Here is a 17048-nt window from a genome sequence, read left to right on the forward strand (position 1 = left end):
GTTATATCATTTATGATTTGATGTTGTTGTTATTGACTTATATAGAAAATGGCCATTTTCATGAAAATGGCGGACCTCATCGGGACCTCCGCTCAAAATTCGATGTGCTGATAAATACGGGCGGTGATACCGCGTACGCTTGCGCGGAATTGCACGATTTGGAATGGTCAGGTCTGTTAGAACATTTATATTACTTCCTTGACGTTGTCGGTGAGTTCGCCAGTGTTGTTCCGAAATACGACGGTTGTTTGTTACTCGACGTTTCGTCTGCCCCGCGCGTCCTCAGACTGTATGAGTGTGTTCCTGCTCGCACGTCCATCAGAGTAATCTTGTGCGTTTTGTGCGTCCTTATTGTGTGTTGTCGGCGGTTAACGGCGAAAACCATCTCATCTCACCGCATCCCAAATGATTACGTATATATGGCTATGCGAACATTTCAGTTCTGCCTTGTGTTTGCAATAGGATATCTCGTCCAGTCGACATCAGGTAAATCCACGGCATACGTAGGAAAATAAGCCAACGTCTGGCCTCTCTAGGGTTCCCCGGTGTTACCTCAGTTTTGTATACATTATTCAACATGGCGGTCCCGTGTGTATGCGTACATATCGCGTGTATGTGTGTATACGGATGTTTTGGGCCGGGTTTCGCGGTTACCGGTTCCCAAATACATTCGGTCGCGTTGTCGGGACCCCTCCGCCCGTGGTACCGGCTAGAATGGCGTTACTGGTACCGACCCGGCGGCTGTCAACGCGTTCAATCGCCCGATCTACCTGCGAAAACGCTCCTAGCGTGTCATCTACACCCCGACGCCCGAACAGGAACTAACGTAACACCCGTTGTTAATTGATTGAAACGCAATAAGTCCGATTTTCTCTAGGTTGTGTGTGTGTATGTTCGCGGTTCCGGCCGAACGGATCCTCCGGGATGGCCCGTTTCGTGGTGTGCGTTGTTGTTTTTTTATTCAACGCCGTGCGAACATTTTCAAGGCTACTTCCGGCCCGATCATATGTTGCCGCCGCCAAGATCTGGTGTTGTTTTCGCGCGAGGGGTCGCCGGACGGGGGGACGGTGTGGCGCGAACGCCGGCTCCGTTCCGGAGGATTTCTTCGGGTTTTTTCACCCCCCCCTCACTAAAAAAAATAGAACCGGAATATAGGTCATGGTCGGTACGGCATCGATGAGTGATGTATCCGGATTGATGACAATACCTCTAGTAATCGCGACTGTTACGTCCGTTTGTACAGGTATCGTTGGAAATATAAATATAGTCGATCCAAAGTAACATTGAACTCATGTCTTCTCAATTTATGACGTCAAAAAGGTGCAATGTTGCCGCATTAAATGCGATATATAACATTCTAATAGAAATAAAATAATGAAACAAAAATGTTATAAAATGTAATTTACTTTAATATTGTAGTACCTCTAATGCATATGTTATCGAAGGACTCAAACTACAGTTAATTATACGGCCACAACAGTGTGTAGGTTAATGTTATTTTATTATATTTACATTAACTTCTTTCCTAAATCACCTATGTATCCTCTGGAGGCTTAATTCACCTAATTAACAATTGTACATCCAAGTAATGAATTTTATTTTCGTTAGAGAACATATTTACTCATACATTACTGTGTTTTCTTCACTGTATTTCTCCTTAGTTTCTTTTGTTACTATCTCTGTACATTTTTCTTGACAAAATTAAAATTAATCACTGCATTCTCCTTAATGCATTTGCCATATCTGCAAAACATTTAGTATAAATTCTCTCTCCGTACATTTTACACACATATATAAACGTATCCATTCACATAAGTCTTGCACACTCTACAATATGATTTTCTACAGTTGTCCTATATTAATTATACGCCCATCTTTAGCTGTGTTCACTTTCATCACCCTGTCTTGGTATTGTCATCACAGAATCGTAATCCCACATCAAGAAAGTTGCATTCACTCACTGTTACATTCTGAGCTAGTATTCAAGTCAATAACTAAGCTGTTAATTTCCAATCTAACATTAGTTCACGATTCCACCATTTGTCAATTTCTTCTGTGTGTTTGATGGAGTTCATCCACACCGAAGGGTGTTACTGTAGACTATTCTTTCCAAGTTTTCAAACAATTCTCGCCTGTATTTCTCGACCTGCGTATCTACTGTAGTAATTCTTTCAGTGACATACAGAGATGTTACATTTTGTAACCAATATTATTATGCCATTTGATCTACTGTAATATTTTGTTTTTTGATTTGATCTTTTGTAAGGCAAATCTAAAAAGGTAAATTACATAAACCAATTAAACATTTCATTTATAACTAACTAACTGACAATTTGAAATACTTCACTCTTTAACATGGTATCTTCCAAACTTAATTTATATTTCGCAAGACAATCCTTAATTACAGCCTCTGCCTACCACTTGTTGGGATCATTTTCCTGTTTCTAGCATTAAAAACAATAGATCTGCATTGAATTATTAAAAAGATATTATGATTTACAAAACTTAATGAAATATTAATCAAACTTATAATTTTTTCCATCAACTTTTGTTTTCTTTATTCTCTTTAAATTAGCATCTTGCCAAGGGTCACCTAATCTTCCATTTTGAAATACCTATGTGTGCACACAAATAGTCTCCCTTAATTTTATTATAAGGTTTTAAAAATTGTATTTTTTTAAAGGCAATGTCTGGAAGTTGCGTTTGACCTCTTCATAGATTATCTTTATACTATTCACATCCCATCTTATTCATTCACATCCTATGTTTCTTAACAGCGTTTGATAGTGTTAAAGTTAAAGAAAGAATACAGTTGAAGCAAAAACTTGGCTTGATGCCAAGTTTTAAAAGCATATAATAAAATATATACGTATTATATTCAATTTGTGTATTTAGATGAGATATGGATATTTCACACTCATGGCAAAATGATAATATAAATAGTGTTAGGCAACAAAAGTTGATGGAGGAAGGTAAATGTTGGAATAACAACTGATTATGTTTTATTAGTCGTAACATTTATTAATAATTCATTGTTGATATATTGTTCTTCCTTCGGTTTAGATGAACTTGATCAGACACATCGAGGAAGAAATTGATAAATGATGGAATCGTGAACAAATGTTAGATAGATTGGAAATTAACAGCTAAATTATTTATTCAGTTGATTGAAACTTTCTGATTATGGGATCAGGATTCAATGCTGACAATTTCTAAGCAAAGGTGATGAGGAAAGGTGGGTGGAAATATCTAAAAATGTTATTCTACACGAGCATTTGGTTAAAATGTATGAGGGGAGAAAGAATACTAACTGTTTTGTAGATATGGCAAATGCATTAGGTATAATTAAAATATAGTTTCTTAAATTAAGTTTTATCTTAATTATTATTAATTAAATCTAGTTTTATCAAGAAATATGTGTAGAGGTGGTAACAAAACAAACTAAGGAGAAAATACAGTAATGCCAAAATTACTTTAGAAAGAAACACTTTACTGAAGGAAACAAGAACTAAGCGTAAAAGGTAAATATGTTCTCTAGTGAAAGTAAAATATATTACTTGGATATACAATTGTTAATTAGGTGGATTAGGCCTCCAGGGGATACAACTACGAACTCTAAATCATAGGTGGTATGGGAAAGAGTTCAATGTAAATATAATTAGACAACCCTAACCTATAAACTGTTATAACTGTGTACTTAATTATAGTTTTAAGTCCTTCGATAATAAATGCATGTACTATAAGGTTAAAATAAGCTATATATTGTTTGATAACATTTTTGTGTCATTATTGTATTTAAAATAGAATTTTGTTGTATGTCAAAGCTAAACTGAACTAAAACTTAGAGTTGACGCGGCAACATTGCGATGTTTTGACGTCATCAATTCAGGTGACGTGAGTCCACTGTTTTATTGAAGGGACTATGATTCGGCTTAGCGAAAATTAAAAAAAATTCGTCTCTTTTTTTTGCGGAAAACCGGGGCACCTGGAGGAGTGAAATTTTGGCACGGTTAAAGCTTATATCGAGGAAGAGTGTGCTAAAACATCATCAAACGAAGTTATTTAATTTTAAGCAATGTTATTTCAGATTTTGTGTTATTTTTGATTACTGTCGAATTGTTGGATCTGCTAGAGAGTTGTTGTTAACTCTAATAAAGTTTGGATGAAAATCGATTAACAATAGTATGATCACGTAAAATTATATTTTACATCTAGAGGGAACAAATTAATGTGTCCGCTTTATTGGAAGGTATATACAGTTGCTTATATATATATATATATATATATATATATATATATATATATATATATATATATATATATATATATTATAAATCAACTACATTTACTACTAATTTGCATAGAAGATCGTGCATTCTTTATTTGATACTTTGAAGTTATTACACTTCTAAAAATAATCTTATGATATTTTGTTATAATGTTCACTGGTGTAGTAATTTAATCTTATCAATAGTTTATATGTGGGTTAATGAAACTTAATGGAAATCAGATGAGAATTAAATGCCATTTAAAAAATCAGATACATGTCTGATCTTATATTGAAAATAATGTGAAAAATTTTTCGTTGTTAAATTATTCCCTTTACTCTGGTTTAAGAGAAACACGATTAACATAAATTGTAGTCGAATTTCGACAACAGGGTCGAATATACAAACCCAGACCTATTTTGTTTATATGGAAGATCACATAATTCTTCATTAGGGATATATTATTCTTAATATTTTATAATTAAAAGTTCGTAGTTCGAATATTATGTCGATTTATGTATTTTAAGATTCTCATATAAACGGTTACATCATGTTATACGTTTGATAACTTAACCTGAATTACATAACTGAATATATTTTATGAATAAATAGCCATAATGACTCTATTAAAGAATCACAAAATATATTGTTTCATAATAATAACAATATATGGTCCTAAACAATATTTATTTCTAATTATGAGTGTGACTACTGAGATTTTAGTAGAAATAAAAGTAGAACGTTTAAAAACAGGCCATATTAAGTCAAACACTAATTAGCAGTATTACGAAATGTTGACTGCTTAGAGTTTCCTAACCTTTGAGCTTTTTGGTGCCCTTTGTTTTTATCTGGATCGTTTATCTTATATCATTATCTTATTCGCAATTAAGATGATATTATTAAGATATGGATGAAAATGTATTTGTCAGGGCTACCAAAACATTGATTTTACTTCGTTGATTGTAACTACAATACAAAAAAGGTTTAAACTATTTAAATTTGATGATAGATGTTTGGTTTTATTTACGTAAACTTTTAGCAATTGAGTGGAATGAAAAAGTATATCCGGTATTGTATCAAATTATCTTGTAATAGTTAGGTAAAAAAACACAAATTATAATTCTGAAGTTTGTTTTAATAATAGCTTTACAAACTTCTAAGCACATGTACTTTACAAAATCTGTATTTAGATATGATGCAGTTTACTTTTGAGCCTACGCACTTCACTATCATCGCGCACATTTAACTGTTTAGCGAGTGCATTGGGATGCACTAATAATATTTCAGAGTACTTCGCACTAAATCACACTTCGAATCACACTCGTTATGGGTTCTAAGGGGATATCGCGCAGAATCAGTTTATTGGAGACGTAATATGGGGCATCGACGATGACTCGCAACACTTTATTCTGGAACTTCTGAAGGATAGCTTTGTTAGATTTACTAGTAGTACCCCACAGTTCCATATCATAGGTCCAAATGGGCCAAAGTATTGACTTATACAGCAAGACCTTGTTATCTAATGATAATGTAGATTTACGCCCTATCAACTAATACGTTTGGTTTAGTTTAAGCCCAAGCTGTTTGCGTTTTGTCAGTATATGTTTTTTTCATGTCAAACGTCGATCAAAATGCATTCCCATATATTTAACTTTGTCTGCTTGCGGAAGTTCATGATTATTCAATTTTACTGAGGGACATGTTCTTCTACAAAGGATGTATGTATGTATTTGTTCTGTTCCGTGTTTATTACGGAAACCAAATTGATGGTCTGGAATAATATTTCTCTCGTCTGCGATTATTTTGAGTCTCTTAATGTATAGTTTTTCAAAAAGTTTAGAAATCACAGGTGACAGGTTTATAGGACGATAAGAGGAGAACCCTTAATGTGATGAAGTATAGCTCATCGCAATATTTGGTGTACAAGAACGGTGTATCACGACGGGGTTTGACTGATACTTGTTGAAGACTTGGGGAAGTATGGCCATATAGTAATGAACAGCAGTGAATATTCAGTTAGAAACCCATTTTCTTTTCTTTAAAGGACAATCGAATCTTGTGGAAATATATACTGACTTCATGTAAAATTGTAAGATAAAGGCCATCACCTTATATCAAATATAATGTTCCATATTGTTTGATAACTAGAAAAAGAACTACATTATTGGAGACTTATATACACAATAAACAAAACAAATGAGGCCTAAACTCAAATATTATCAACACTGTTATTTATTTACATCACCACTGGTACACATTAGAATGTTTAATTTTAACAGAAACAATTTTTATTCCAGGTAAAGTAAATACGTAGAATTGTCATAAAATAGTTTTTTCAAAATTAGTCATCATGTATATTGCTGAAAATTAGAGAAAACCTAAATTGTATATCACTACATAGTATAAAACAAAGTCGCCTTTTCTGTCCCTGTATCCCTATGTGCGCTTAAATCTTTAAAACTGCGCAACGGATTTTGATGCGGTTTTTTTCAGTAGATAGAGTGATTCAAGAGGAAGGTTTATATGCATAATATACTAAGGCAACATTGCTAATTTTAGAGGTTTCTAACGTGATGTCGTAAATTAACCTATTTTTTTAGGCTTATTTAGCAATTAGCAAAAACGCTGCCTAACCCTACGAGTTAGATCAATTTAATGTACTACAGTATTGTACACCATAAAAAGGTCTACAAAAAAGTCCGCGATGGTATATGTTTATCTTTTAGGGATAACCCACATTAACCATTTTTATTGTTTACTTTTTACGTGAGAAAATGGCTTATTTACGAAGCTATTTTAAGCAATACGGCATTAATCCTTATCGAATTAAGTACCTTAAATACAGTGTGCAATTAATATAGATCAATATGGTTCCTTACAGCATGTAAATTAAACAAATATTTTCGGAGATATTACAAATTTAAAATTTGCGTTTAAAAATGTGTAATGTAATAAAAATTGTATGAATTTAGATATTCCAAAGATAGCAGGAAATCTTCATAGTAAGTATAGGGGAAGAGGAATTGTTTTACTCCAAATTTAATGCGTGCAGGCCAAGGGCAGTAATGAATGAACCAAAAATACTGGATCGATTTTAATCATGTTTTCATTGAGTGACATAGGCATTATGACATATATATTTTATAGTGACATATATATTTTATGCCCGTGTAAAGTCGGAGCGGGCCGCTATGTTTTTATATACAACGTTCATATTTTTTCTGTAGTATATTTAATTTAGTATCAGCATTGCACCCGTGCGAAGCCGGGGCGGGTCGCTAGTTGTATATATAGTAATTAAATTAAAAGTGTTATATATAATTATATAGTGATATGAATACTGTGGTGTTTGGTGTCCGCTTTTGTGTAGTTTAGTCTTCAATAGATATTTGAATAGCTCAGGTTATAAAGAACAAATATTGATACAGAAAATAAATATAGCTATGTTTATATCGTTTTAGGAATAGACCCCGATACATTCTTGGGTTTTATTTATTATATTAGTTTTATATATATAGATAACTTCGATCGATATTCAGTTTAAAGCCGTATAAAGATAAATGATGTTATATTGGAAGGTATATCTTATTATATACATAACATATATTAAAAATAAGTATTTAATTTTTCGAGCTTCTCGTACGATTTAGAGGAAATTTGAAGTAATAAGAATTGTTACACCTACAATTACGATAATATCCCTACATTTATTTAATTCCGGCTAATAGGAATAGTACTTTTTTGAAAATGAATTAAAATAATGGAGTCACAACTGCCCGGTTGCAATGCTAAACAAACGAAATACGGTCTCTGAATGCATTTTTATTAAACAATCGTCGAGCCGGATTATCATCGATTATCTCGCTGCAAATGTTACAATGGCCGAGAAGGAAGCTCTATAGAAATTTTAGTTAAGATATAAATACAGTGGCGTTAGATATTACTTCTATCAATAATCAATAATGTTTCTTTGTTTTCGTCATAACTAGGTTTATTTTGTTTCGGTAATATTTTGGTAAGACTTTCTTTGATTTTATTTATTTTTTGTTACATTATGGTTTTAATTACACGGTTAATGATATTGAGTCCAAAGTCTTAAAAAGAGATCTAATGATATATTGATTATACAAGGGTTATACACTGATTATAGTGACCCTCCAACTTTTCGATACCATTTCTGTAGTACGATTTGTCCTTTGCTTCAAAATAGGCCTCAGTTTCGGCCATCACCTCTTCATTTGACGAAAATTTCTTCCCAGCGAGCATTCTTTGAGATCTGAGAACAGGAAATAGTCGCTGGGGGGCAGATCTGGAGAATACGGTGGATTGGGAAGCAATTCGAAGCCCAATTCATGGATTTTTGACATCGTTTTCACTGACTTGTGATATGCAGTACTTTCTTTTTCTACAAATGCGGCCATTTTTCGGCGATTTCGTCCTTCAAACGACCTATGCTATGTAATTGTCGCTGTTAATGGTCCTTCCTTTTTCAAGGTAGTCAATGCGCATCCCAAAATACAGACGCCATAACCTTGCCAACCCACTGTTGCGTTTTCGCACGCTTTGGAGCGGGTTCATCGTGGGCAGTCCACTTGACTGTCGATTGGACTTCGGAGTGAAATGATGGAGCCATGTTTCGTCCATTTTCACATATCGACGAAAACTCGTGTTTCTTACGGTTGAACATCTTCAAACATTACTCCGAATCATCAACTCGTCGTTGTTTTTGGTCAAAAGTGAGCTCGCGCGGCACCCATTTTGCACAGAGCTTTCTTATACCCAAATATTCGTGAATGATATGATGTACACGTTCAGTTGATATCTTTAGAGCTGTTTCATTCAAGTTCAATTTACTGTCATTCAAAATCATTTTGTAGATTTTTTTTATGTTTTTGTCGGTAACAACCTCTTTTGGGCGTCCACTGCATTCACAGTCTTCGGTGCTCATTTCACCACGTCTAAACTTAGTATACCAATCCCTGATGGTTGATTTTCCTGGAGCAGTGTCCGAAAACTCGGCATCAAGCCAAGTTTTTGCTTCAACTGTATTTTTTCCCTTCAAAAAGCACTATTTTATCAACACGCGAAATTCCTTTTTATTAATTTTTTTCACTATAATAACAAAAGTTGCTTCACTTAAAATGCTATAATTCACAAACTAATGATCCAACACCTGTCAAATTTATACACACATCTCTTGATAGTTAGGGCTAACATAGCGATAACCTATTAGATATGTTTTCATTGTACTATGCTCGGATATATCAAAACTTTCATAACTCTGCGATATCAAAAAGAAATATTTAACTTTTCATGCTTTCTATATGATTTGTACGACAATAATAATTAAAATAGCGAAATAAGAAGCATCAAAAATTGTCATATCCGCTATAGAGGTATTAATAAATATCCTTAATATTACATAATAAATATAAGTCAAAAACTGAATAAAAACAATTTTTCTTAAGTGACAATAGCGAAGAAAAAAAATTATCGATATTTTTTTATAATTTCAACTTCTTTCTATAGTAAAAAATGTAATTTTAATATATAAATGGTAGAAAGTTATATACGCAGCTTGGCATGGCACAAAGCAAAAGTTTTAAAGGTTTACTTTCTGCCTCACTAAAATAAACATAACTTCGAAATTTACTGGAATTTGATCGATGATATATCCTAAATTCTGGGAAATGTTAAATATATAAATAGTTTTTTTTTCAGTTTTAGCCCAGAAAACCCTTTAACATAGTTTATAAGTTTAACAAAATATGATAAAGTATTAGACCTTCAATCAACAGTTTCTGCATTTATATGTAATTCTTTTGGTATTAACTTTCAGATTTTTTGAGGTATTTTGTTATTACGTTTTTAGTATACTATTTTGGTTGGCATAATATGTTTGTGGCGCTGTAAAGTTGTATGATGACGACTTGAACCAATAATATTAGTAATAGTGTTGTTCATATTTCTGCTATGTAAAAGTTTTTATGTCAGAAAGTGTATTATCTGTTTTGAAATGTTCATGAATTGGACGGAAGAAGTTTACAAGGCTGGTGAAATAATTTTAAGTCTTTTTTGTTGTCAATTTGTTTTGTCTCTGCATTATACATTGTTATTGATCTTGTTGGTGTGTTACGTATTCTTATTTTTGTCTTTTTGGTGATATATTTTCAGCCATCATTTGGTTTGCATAGAAGGCTTTATTTGAGTTTATGATTTTCTTTCATATTTAATTATTTGATCATTGTTTTCTATGATCATATTTCCTTGATGTTTAGCTCTTGGTTTACAATTTTTCTTTTTCTTCCTGTTTTGACACTTTTGATATTGTTTGTTTTAACATATATTATTTTTGTCTATTACTAAGTCATCTGTATATATTTATCTACATCAACGATATGCTTAAAAGTGTGACCTGGAAAACTTTTCCCTGTTTTTGCTGATATTTTGTATTCTATTGCTGGTATTATATTTTAAGAGAGAATCTGTCGATATAAAGCAAATATAGTGAAACCATTTAAATGGTAAATTCCGATTCCACCTGCAGTATCAATCAGACCATGGTTTGGATGAATAACAAAGCAAAATACGGGAAAACGTAGTGATGGAAACTATTTTGAAAACTCCATTGGTATACACCATAATATACGCACATAATATACACTATTGGTTTGCGATGAAGCTATGGCTTTATTCTTGACGTTATAATCCTTTAATATTTGTAAACATTTTCTGGAAATACAATTTTCCTGGACTATACCGTGGGTGGCATAGGAATTCGAAGCTCAATTAGTTCGGTTTGGACGCCAGTTTGTCGTGAAATTTTTGAAAGTTAGGGCTACCAGTTTATGTCCAGGAGGCGGTGGAGGATTACTTCTAGTGGTTCAACAATATGCCCAGTCGGCTATGAGCATTTCTTATGATTTTAATATATACATGACATGCAGAAATTCACTTTATTATTATCATCGTTATGGATTCTAGCGGGATATCGCGTTGTATCACTTTAGAGACATAGTACGGAGCATGGACAATGGTACGCAACATTGTCTTTTGAAACCGTTGAATGTTGGCTACATTAGACTTGCTAGTAGTACCCCGTAGTTAGATTCCATATGATCAAATGGGCTTAAAGTATTATTCGTATAGCAATACCTTGTTATGTCATTATTACTTGGTTTAGTTTAGGACCAAGTTGTTTTCGTTTAGTAAGTATGCACTGTGTTAGACGTCAGTCTAGATGCATACTAAGATACTTAGCATCGTTGGCTTGTGGAAGTTTATGGTGGGCACTGGTTGGCTATGAACGTTCCTCTACACATAGAGCATTGTTTCATTTGCTTTGATACGTCATATTTTCAACCACAGCTGTATTTTATCAAGGTGTATTTGGAGATTCTTTGATGCTGTTATTGGATCTTCGTGAGATGCTAAGATGTCTGTGGCGTCTAAATATGTTGAGATTATTGTGTTTGGTATATAGGATTCACGATATTAAACCCACTACAGCACCTTGCGTAACTCCTGGATATACATTGGATGTAATTCAGTGAAATGTCTATCTGTGAGGTAAGATTTTTAGTAACTGAAAATGTGAATGAGGGAAGAGTCTCTTCAAACTGCAACCTTGTGTGCCATACTTCATCAAAAGCCTGATATGCCCAGGATTGCAGTCGAATAATATCCGTTGACATTTAAGTCCATATTTATTTTGCTTCTTGCACTTATATATGCAGTTGTTCTATAGTCCCGTGTGTATTACCAATCCAAAATTGATGTTCTGGAGTAATTTTTCTTTTTTCTATGATATTAAGCCCCTTTATATATAATTTCTCAAAAACATTTGAGATTATCTGTGTATCTGTGGTTTGAGAATCATTATTAATTTTGTTACTTTCCATATGCTAAGAAAATAGTTCATTCGTAGTATTGCGTTACATATATATGTTAATACACATAAATGTGTTTACCTTCATCTCTGATAGTTCGTGTAATATTTTCTCGGTTATGAAATCATATCCGGGTTTTTTTATAGTTTATCTCCCTCATTGTTGTTTGTTTAACTTCTCTGACTGTAAGTTTTTTCATGTGGATTTGAATTGGTCATTTTATTTTCTTCGTCTTTAGATATTTCGGATGGCAAGTCAGACAACTTAAACGTATCTTTTTAAAGAAATTTAAATAACAATTGACGAAACACGGTTGCAGTATTAATTCCTCTTACAAGACCTTCAAAAATTAGAAACAAGGAATAACCGAATAAAATAGCGAAAGAGTTTTTCGATGTGCCATCCTTATTCTGATGGCATGGTTTTCCTGCAACCGAGGGTGCGACGACCTCGTTGCAGCTAAAATTTCCTGCCCTAGTTGCAGGCGCGGATCGATAGGAAAGGGTGTCTCTCGGTGGGTGGAACAAATATTCCGGTTTTACCCCCTAGGATTTCTCGGGGTTGCGAGCGAGGGTGGGGGGTGGGAGAGAAAGGGACGGTCTAGCGTTCTTCGTACGACGTAACCTACATTTACCAGGACTTTGTTCGATATGAGTGCAGTGGATAGCGAAATGGGTTAAGATTGTTTTTTAATTCGTGTTTTTGTAATAAAATCAATGCAAGACTCTACTGGACTACATAACGGATGTGTTGCGTTCTATTATTTCTTTTTACTAGCGACCCGCCCCGGTTTTGCACGGGTGCAATGCTGATACTAAATTAAATACACTACAGAAAAAATATGAACGTTGTATATAAAAACATAGCGGGCATAATAATATATATGCCTATGTCACTCAATGAAAACATGATTAAAATCGATCCAGTATTTTTGGTTCATTCATTACTGCCCTTGGCCTGCACGCATTAAATTTGGAGTAAAACAATTCCTCTTCCCCTATACTTACTATGAAGATTTCCTATCTTTGGAATATCTAAATTCATACAATTTTTATTACATTACACATTTTTAAACGCAAATTTTAAATTTGTAATATCTCCGAAAATATTTGTTTAATTTACATGCTGTAAGGAACCATATTGATCTATATTAATTGCACACTGTATTTAAGGTACTTAATTCGATAAGGATTAATACCGTATTGCTTAAAATAGGTTCGTAAATAAGCCATTTTCTCACGTAAAAAGTAAACAATAAAAATGGTTAATATGGGTTATCCCTAAAAGATAAACATATACCATCGCGGACTTTTTTGTAGACCTTTTTATGGTGTACAATACTGTAGTACATTAATTTGATCTAACTCGTAGGGTTAGGCAGCGTTTTTGCTAATTCCTAAATAAGCCTAAAAAATAGGTTAATTTACGACGTCACATTAGAAACCTCTAAAATTAGCAATGTTGCCTTAGTATATTATGCATGTATTATACATATAAACCTTCCTCTTGAATCACTCTACCAATAAAAAAAACCGCATCAAAATCCGTTGCGTAGTTTTAAAGATTTAAACGCACATAGGGATATAGGGACAGAAAAGGCGACTTTGTTTTATACTATGTAGTGATTAGGTCTATAAATTAGTTTTAGAGGATTCTTGTTAATTAAAGTTGGTACAATATATTTTATTCAAGGTATTGTAGTGTTCAAAGTAAACGTCCAAATGTTGCCGTATCAATTTTGAGTTTTAGTTCAGTTTGGCTTTGACATACAACAAAATCCTAATCTAAATAAAATCATTAAGATGTTTGCTTATCAAATATAATTTATTTTGCCATTATAGTAAATCTAATGCATATATTATCAAAGGACTTAAAACTACAAATAAGTACACACTTGTAATAGTTTAATTTAATTTACATTGAAATATTTTCTATACCACCGATGATGAGGTCTAGACGCGTTTGTAGTTGTATTGTATTCTTCTTAATGTATTTGCCATATCCGCGCAACAGTTACTTATTCTTTCTCTCCTGACACATTTTAACCAAATGTTCATGTATATTCTGAACAATGACACTTTTTTTTTACACCCTACAATAACATTTCCATCGTATATTCATTATATATTCCCTTTTAGTTGTTTCCACTCTCATCACACCCTGTCTTAGAAATTGGCAGCGTGGAATCATCATATTGAGAAAGTTTCATTCAAATGAATAACTAAGCGGTTAATTTCCAATGTCATTTGTTTACAATTCCGTCACTTGTCAAGTTCTTCAATGTGTCTGATCGAGTGCAATATATCTGCAATGAATTATTAATAAATATTGTAACTAATAAAACCTAATCAATTGCTACTTCAACATTTACCTTTCTCCATCAACTTTTGTTGTCATAACACTATTTTTATTATCATCTTGCCATGAGTGGCCATTGAGTATATTGGTCCCATTCTGAAATATCCATGTCTCATCTAAATACATTAATTGAATTAATAAGTCTTTTTCATTTTATTATATGCTTTTAAAAACTGAATTCTTTTAAAAGCAATATCTGGAAGCTTCATTAGACCTCTTCGATACTTTTCAGACCAACAGTTTCCTATGAAATAATTTTATTAAATTAAAAACTACTCACTGTTTTTATACATTTCATAGAGCTAACATCAAGCTGATCGGCGAATTAAAGATTATATATTTTATTTTTTGATATATTTCAGTGACCGTGCCCATATAATATTCAGAGCAGTTGCAACACGCTAAAAATATTTTTAATAAAAATCGCAACAAATTAATATCTCTCCTACGAATTTTACTGGCGAAAGGGGCCCTCCATGATCTCCTTCCTGTTCAAAGCAACTGATTCGACATACAATCTGTTCTGTCTGGCTTCGGAATTTTCAATCAGAATAATAATAAGCAGCGATTTGGAATTTAATAAGCAAGCAAAATGCCAAATCAATGTTTGTTAGTTTATAACCTCTTAGCTCTACTGTTTTGAAGAATTTTGCATAATTTTGACAACCGGACGACTTTGGCAGGCTAATTCGGTTACACTTTCGAAGATATCAGACAGCATTGAGTCTGTTTTTGACTAGAATAAAATGAAAAGGAAAATATTGTCTGATTCTAAAACGAATTTACAAATGGTAGCAGGCATTACATTAAACATCTTGATGACGTATGTACAAAACTTCTTTGGGCGGAGTATAAGTTAGGTTAGATCCCATCGAATTTTCACCAGAATATATCGGAATAATATATTTTTATAATTTTTATATTGTATTATTTTTTTTAAATTTCTGTATCTTCATTGTGAGACGGCCCCCTTAAAAGCGATTTTTTCTGTTAACCCGGATACGTATTGAATGACATGTTATATACAAAACAATTCCAAAAAAATCTGTTTATCATCAATCTCAACATTCTAATTTAAAATGTATTTCAGCGATCGAATATTACGTTTCCCGGAATTCATATGAATGTGCCGTAGGGAAAAAAAGTGTAATCTCATTTTTGCATGGACGGGTTTTAATGAAAAATGACAATTTAATAAAAAAACCGAGCCTGAAAAAGTCCAGAGCAGAACATCGCGCGGAGCAAAATTGAAACCCGCCTGCTTTGACTAAGCGGAATTGGTTGTGTTTTAATGAAAAGGTCACATATTTGTATGTGGTGAACGATGTGTCCTAGTTGGCCGTTAATAATCGAGCGAAATCAACCATATATATAGGGCACGTTCGGTAAAAATGCCGCCGAATTGATTGTTTATGCGTCGGTGACGCCTATCTCAATATTATTTGACATTTGCTTCGGACTGTTTCGTCGAATATGTACGCAAAACATATTAAAATGTATTCCTAATAAAGGCTTGCGGATAAAATAACATCGTTTTTTTTTGGGATATTTTTCATATTCCATATATACAATATGATATTGAACTTTTTTCATGTGAATTCACGATTTTTTTGCCATTTTCAATTTTTTCCCTGCTGATTTCTGTTAAGATAATCAAGTGGTTAATGAAAATTACGAAATTAAATAATTTTATGCCAATCTAATGGTAGTATAGTATTTTCTATACAGCGCTTAGTTCTTCATTCTATAAGAAAAGTATATTTGTATATAGTCAAGCTTCAAGTTTTTTGCTGCCATTTCCTTTGAAATTATCACATGTTGATGAAATTTACGGGGATTATATACAACTTAACGCTCAATCGAATGGTAGTATAATAATTTGTAGATAGTTATGAGTTTTCAAGTAATTCAATGACAAGTGTATTTTCAAGAAATTAGTTGATTTTTGTTATATATATGTTATATATTTTAAGATCTATACGTCCATAGAGTATTTAACATGGATTTTCGTTTATTTCCCCTCAAAATACATATATTTTGAGAGTTTTATCATTATCCAAGGGGTAAAACATTTTGGCACTTTTTCCATGTATATAGTCGTGAAAATTTGCGATTTTTGCCATTTTCAAGCATTTTGCTGTCATTTGCGTTGAAATAATCACATGTTGATGAAAATTACGGTGATTGTATACAATTTAACGCCCAATTGAATGGTGGTATAATAATTTGTAGATCGTTCTTAGTTTATAAGTTATACAATGAAAAGTGTATTTTCAAGAAATTAGTTGATTTCTGTTTATGTTATATATCTTAAGATCTATATGTCCATTGAGTATTTAACGTGGATTTTCGTTTATTTCCCCTCAAAATACATATATTTTGAGAGTTTTATCATTATCCAAGGGGTTAAACATTTTGGCACTTTTTCCATGTATATAGTCGTGAAAATTTGCGATTTTTGCCAATTTCAAGCATTTTGCTGTCATTTGCGTTGAAATAATCATATGTTGATGAAAATTACGGTGATTGTATA

The 17048-nt window shown here is 32.8% G+C and overlaps 1 protein-coding gene across 1 annotated transcript in view; it reads left to right on the forward strand.

The window, feature by feature from the left end:
• Positions 1-20: 20 nt before the first annotated feature.
• LOC143195756 (protogenin B) overlaps positions 21-17048 on the forward strand; it is a 75809-nt gene continuing 58781 nt past the window's right edge. Inside the window, exon 1 of the mRNA XM_076403192.1 lies at positions 21-486. Within this exon, the coding sequence (XP_076259307.1) occupies positions 21-486 (466 nt within the window). The remainder of the gene's footprint in view (positions 487-17048) is intronic.

The sequence above is a fragment of the Rhynchophorus ferrugineus genome, unplaced genomic scaffold, assembly GCF_030347505.1.
Source record: "Rhynchophorus ferrugineus isolate W39M unplaced genomic scaffold, kcgeb_rfMv2 rfM4, whole genome shotgun sequence".
NCBI lineage: Eukaryota > Metazoa > Arthropoda > Insecta > Coleoptera > Curculionidae > Rhynchophorus > Rhynchophorus ferrugineus.